Source organism: Lithobates pipiens, unplaced genomic scaffold (genome assembly GCF_037356315.1).
Source record: "Lithobates pipiens isolate NorthernLeopardFrog02 unplaced genomic scaffold, aLitPip1_a1.2 Scaffold_13, whole genome shotgun sequence".
Classification (NCBI taxonomy): domain Eukaryota; kingdom Metazoa; phylum Chordata; class Amphibia; order Anura; family Ranidae; genus Lithobates; species Lithobates pipiens.
Window position 1 is genome coordinate 389,947,223 of NW_027507718.1, and position 6,000 is coordinate 389,953,222.

General features: G+C 40.2%; 1 protein-coding gene across 1 annotated transcript in view; it reads left to right on the forward strand.

Moving 5' to 3' along the window:
• Positions 1-5,464, forward strand: part of KLKB1 (kallikrein B1) — a 136,423-nt gene extending 130,959 nt beyond the window's left edge. The window contains exon 16 of the mRNA XM_077477356.1: positions 3,401-5,464. Coding sequence (XP_077333482.1) covers positions 3,401-3,410 — 10 coding nt within the window. The 3' untranslated portion in view covers positions 3,411-5,464. The remainder of the gene's footprint in view (positions 1-3,400) is intronic.
• The last annotated feature ends 536 nt before the right edge of the window (positions 5,465-6,000 follow it).

Sequence of the window (6,000 nt, forward strand, 5' to 3'; positions counted from 1 at the left end):
TTTATCCTACCCTACCCTGCCCAGGGTGAGGACCCTGGCATATACAGAGTTAGTCACAATTTTCATACTTTTGGCTCTGTGCCACCAGAATAAAATGAAAACAAAACAATCCAAATGAATTTGAACTGTAGACTTTCAGCTTTATTGTAAGGAGTTGAACATAAATATCAAGTACAAATTTTAGGAACTGCATCATTTTTATACACAGTCCCCCCATTTTCAAGAGCTCAAATGTAATTGGACCAATTAATATAATCATAAATAAAATGTTAATTTTTAATATTTTGTTGAGAATCTTTTACACTGACTGCCTGAAGTCTGGGACCCATGGACATCGCCAAAGACTGGGTTTTCTCCTTTCTGATGGGTTGCCAGGCTCTAACAGCAGCTGTCTTCCATTTTTCTTTGTTTGTGGGTCTTTCTGCCTTTTGTATAGCCTTCAGCAAGTAAAATGCATGGTCAATTGGGTTGAGATCAGATGGTTGATTCAGCCATTGCAAAATATTCCACTTCTTTTCATTCAAAAGCTCCTGAGTGGCTTTTGCAGTGTGTTTTGGATCATTGTCCAATGTCCATCTGTACTGTGAATTGCCATCCAATCAACTTTGTTGCATTTGACTGAATCTGGGCTGACAGTATATCTCTAAACACTGTAGAATTCATCTGGCTGCTACGTTTTTCTGTCACATCATCAATAAAACCTATGCCCAGTGCCACTGGAAACGCCCATGCCATCATGCCTCATGCCATCACACTGCCTCTACCATGTTTTACAGATGAAGTTGTGTGCTTTGGATCATGAGCTGTTCCAAGGCTTCTCCACACTTTTTTCTTCCCGTCATTCTGGTACAGATTAATCTTAGTTTTATCCATCCAAAGAATGCTTTTTCAGAACTGGTCTGGCTTTTTTAAATGTTTTTTGGCTTTTCTATTCTTCAGACTTATGAATAGTTTTCACCATGTGGTGAACCCTCTGTATTTGCTCTTGTGAAGCTTTTTCTTGATTGTAGAATTTGACAATGATACGCCCACCTCCTGGAGAGTGCCCTTCACTTGTCTGGATGTCGTGAATGGGTTTTCCTTAGAGAGGATCCTGCGATCATCCACCACTGTTGTCTTCTATGGATGCCCAGGCCTTTTTCTGTTGCTGAGCTCACCAGTGCGTTCTTCTTTCCTCAGAACGTACCAAACTGTTGATTTGCCCACTCCTAGAGTTGCTGCTATCTCTCTGATGGATTTGTTTTGTTTTTGATGTAGGTTCAGAGCAATAGATTCCAAATTCAAATACAACACTTAAAATCAACTCCAGACCTTTTACCTGCTTAATCTATGAAGAAATAATGAAGGAGATTTATCAGATTTGGTTATTCCTGTTTTTTAAATCAGTCTAAAGGTCACCATAGATACTAGAGGATGGATGAAGGTGCAGGCATGATCCAAACACTTTCTAAGATTTATTCTGGTCACTGACACTGACTTTGTGTGGTAAAAAAGTGATTAGCAAAAGGTCTTCCAACATGTTCTGTCCCTTCTCCAAAAGTCTATAGGCAGGGCAACAACTTTTGCTTTAATCACCCCAATCCACCAGCAGAGCATGCTAATCTTTGCTCTTCTTCCACTCTATTTAGCTTTAAGAAGCAAATAAAATACTCAGTACTTTTGGTTATTGAGGGGCATATGCAAAGCACAGGTGCACATTAAGTTAAAGTGGTTGTAAAGGCAGAAGGTTTTTTACCTTTATGCATTACGATAAAAAGTCTTCTGTGTGTAGGAGCCCCCCTCAGCCCCCTACATACTTACCTGAGGTCCAGCTCTATCCAGCGATGTACATGAGTGCCTTGGCCATCTGGGATTCTCCCTCCTGATTGGCTGAGACACAGTAGCGGCATCATTGGCTGCTGCTGCTGTCAATCAAAGTCAGTTAGCCAATATGGAGGGGGGTGGGGCTGAACTGCATTTCCATGTGTGCATGGACACACAGAGCCTGCGGCTCGGATCAGGTGGCCCCATAGTAAGCTGCTTGCTGTGGGGGCACTTGACAGGAGGGAGAGGCCAGGAGCACCAAAGAGGGAACTGAGAAAAGGAGGATCTGGGCTGCTCTGTGCAAAACCATTGCACATAAAAGGTAAGTAAAACATTTTTTTTATTTTAACCACTTAGGCACCACCTGCCTTAATTGTTCGTCAGTACTTTGAAGAGCAATATTGTTGTTTTTCAGCAGCAGCTAGCTAGTATAACCCTGGTATCCTCTTCTTCAGCGGGAGGTCCACTTTCAGATAAAAGTTATCTCTGCAGTGGATTCGACACAAGATCACTTTTATCCATGGTGGGATAGGGCACCCCCCTTCCCACCACGCTCCGGCTCCCTCCACCACTCTCCGGAGCCATCGGTAGCAGCGGAGGGGATTGGATCCTGTGTTCTGTTAGGTATGGAGACGAGTGAGGGGAAGATGACCCTCACCTATCTCCATACCATTGCAGGGAGGATGCAACGACAAAACATCACTTCCGCCCATAGCTCTTAAAGAGAGACTTTTTTTTTTCTCAAATGACATTTTTTTATTGCATTTATTGTCTTTTTGACCCCAGATTTCATATTTAAGAGGTCCTGTCATGCTTATTTATTTCTATTACAAGGAATGTTTACATTCCTTGTAATAGAAATAAAAGTGACACTTTTTTTTTTTTAAAGAACAGTGTAAAAATAAAAGGTAAAATAAATAAGAAACAAAAAAATGTAAAACGCGCTCCGTCCCACCAAGCTTACGTGCAGAAGCAAACGCATATGTAAACAGTGCCCGCATTTGAAAATGGTGTTCAAACCACACATGAACGAGAGCAATAATTCTAGTCCTAGACCTCCTCTGTAACTCAAATCATGCAACCTGTAGAATTTTTTAAACGTTGCCTATGGAGATTTTTAAGGGTATAAGTTTGTCGCCATTCCACGAGTGGACGCAATTTTGAAGCGTGACATGTTGGGTATCAATTTACACGGCATAACATTATATTTCACAATATAAAAAAAAAATTGGGCTAACTTTACTGTTATCTTATATTTTAATTAAAAAAAGTGTATTTTTTTCTGAAAAAAGGGCGCTTGCAAGACCATTGCGCAAATATGGTGCGACAAAAAGTATTGAGACGACCGCCATTTTATTCTCTAGGGTGCTAGAAAAAATATATAATAATGTTTGGGGGTTCCAAGTAATTTTCTAGCAAAAAACAAAACAAAACAGTTTTTAACTTGTAAACACCAAATCTCAGAAAGAGGCTTGGTCCTTAAGTGGTTAAAAAACAAAACAAAAGACTTTAGTATATCTTTAAGTGTTCTTGACAAGTATAGCTAATAAAAGATATTGTACATTTGTGAATACTAATGTGTACTTTTTTTTCCCAGAGTCATTTAAAATGGTATTGGTCTATTGGAGGATGTTTCTCAATTACGTCAAATCAACTCAGGAATGTGTGGACTTCCTTTAGCGTGTCATCACTGCAATGTAGCATTGGGACTGCAATATAGTATTGGAAACCAAGATGTCGTCTGGTTTTATTTTACATACATAAATGTACATATTTTCTATTGTAGTACTACTTCTCTCAGGGTGGTGTAGAATGACCTTCAAATTGGTATAGCAAGCTGACATATCTTTGGGTTGGTATCTTCCTATATGGTGGGGTGAATGAATTGGGCATGGGTCACTTTACTCTTTTTGAAATTTTATTGCTGAATATAATGCATTTTGGGAGAGAGGGTTAGGGATACAGGATACCCAAAAATAATTGCAGTAATAGAGTGAATCACAGTTTCCAAGCCTCAATTTAGTGAAACTCATGTTTGCCATGCTGAGGGTTCTTAGCAGTAGTTTATGTCTAATGACTGAAATAGTAGTCACAGTTCAGATATATGACTCTGTAAGAGCAGTCAAAGTCTACTCTATAGTTTGCAATAAATCTTTCAATCTCATTTTAGTCCCTTGTCCCTTGTTGCTTTGATAGCAGCCACAGGTACTTTATTCTGTAAGCAGTGAAACTTTGTTCTCCAGCAACAGCAGCTTCTACCCAGTTCTCCCTGGACACCTGTCAGCACACAAGATTCCTTTAACGGTGCTCCTTTGAAGTAGACATCTACTTGCTTCTGTTCCCTTTAGACAGACCCTCCCACAGGGTAACTGATTTCCAGCAAGCATTATATACTGGCTCTTACTGGGTAGAACACTCTGTAAGGTAGCTCCCAGGGGCGGACTGACCATTCGGCCACTCGGGTACTGCTCGAGGGCCCTGAGCCACTAGGGGGCCCCATCAGGGTTGCCAGCCTCAGTAAAACCAGGGACAGTGTGTACAAATCTGTGTTTTTTTTAAATCTGTCTCTGAAATGTCCCTTACCGACATCCTTTTGGTCTGAAAATCCAGAGATTATAGCTGCCTCACCTCTCCAGTACCTTCTCAGCCAATATAAACATGTCTGTGTATACTGTGTGTGTGTGTTTGTGTATACTGTGTGGCCCCATAATCTCCTGTTGCCCGGGGGCCCCATGAATTGTCAGTCCGCCCCTGGTTGGTCCAATCATTTATCACCTTCCCTTAACTCACTTGACTGAACAATCTGTAGTGCTTGGCCCGGGCAGTATAACATTTATAAATCAGTTATGGGTTCTTGCCACACACTGAATACTGGAGCCACTTTAACAGTAGCAGGCAGAAGCAATCTTTTCACTGAGCTTTTCACTGGAAAAAATTCCACAGACCACATAAAAAGTAAACAAATGCTTAAAGCCCAATTAAACTGTATCTGAGCACCACAAACTGAAAATGCTACTTTATTAATTTTTAATATTCAAAGCAAACTTGAACATCCATCCATCCATGTTTCCATGCTCTAATTTGTTGAGAAATCACTTTTTAAAGCATTTCTAGCGGTATCCATCTAAGTGCAGCTGATTCATGTAGCGTTTACTAACTGGAATCCCTCTGCGCTTAGCTCAGACATGCAGGCAGGAAGGTATGTTGAGCTGAAAAAGCCCCCTTCTCCCCTCCTCCAGACGAAAAGAAAAAAAATGCACATGAAGACTCCTGGTATGTATGACATAATTTTGGCCTAAACCAGAAACCAGGAAGCAACTGAAAAAATGTAAAAATAAGAAAAGAAAAAAAAGCTAAAAACAAGTAAATATAATATACTGCCTTCCTATCTATTTACTAATGCTAGAAGCATAAGGATTAAAAATAGTTAATGTTGATTGAGAAAGTTTAGCTTCATTGTGAGCTGTTTACAGCCTGGCTGCTAAAGCAAACAGATTAACTAGGAACACTCCAGCTTAGGGCAAGGTTCCTACACTATACTTGTGATATATAGTGATATGCCACTGACTGTATTTACACGTAAATTAGATGAAAACTGTCTGCTGTTCAACTTCAATGGGTTGCCTGCCTATCCTTAATAAAGTTATTTTTTCACATGCAATTTGGGTTTCTAAAGTTATTCTTGTTTAAAAAGGGTTATATTTAATTGTCAGATACAGTACAGTAATTTATTCAATGTATGTGTAGTAGTGATGAGCTGAACATACCAATGATCAGTTCAGGGTGGGTTTGGCAAACTTTACTGACAAATCCAAACCGCACTGAAGAAACAAATCTTAGAAATATGGGTGCCCCATTACGTTGGAGGAATTACAAGGTGAAACAGTTTCTTTCCCCACAGGAGATGATGGCATTCTGATGGAGGTGTATAGTGGTTATGGAGATTCTATTACCACAATTGTTTGAGAGGAATCCGATTTGATGTTATTGGATGGAAATTTAACGCATTCAGTGATACAGTCCCGCCCCATACCCATTGCATACACATTTACCCTTAAAGCGGTGTTCCACCTGTTTTTTCGTTTATTAAAAGCCAGCAGCTACAAAAAGTATTGCTGCTGACTTTTAATAATCCGACATTTACCTTTTCCATGGTCCAGCGATGCAGCCGCCCCGAGCCTCGCTCCTCTCCTCCTC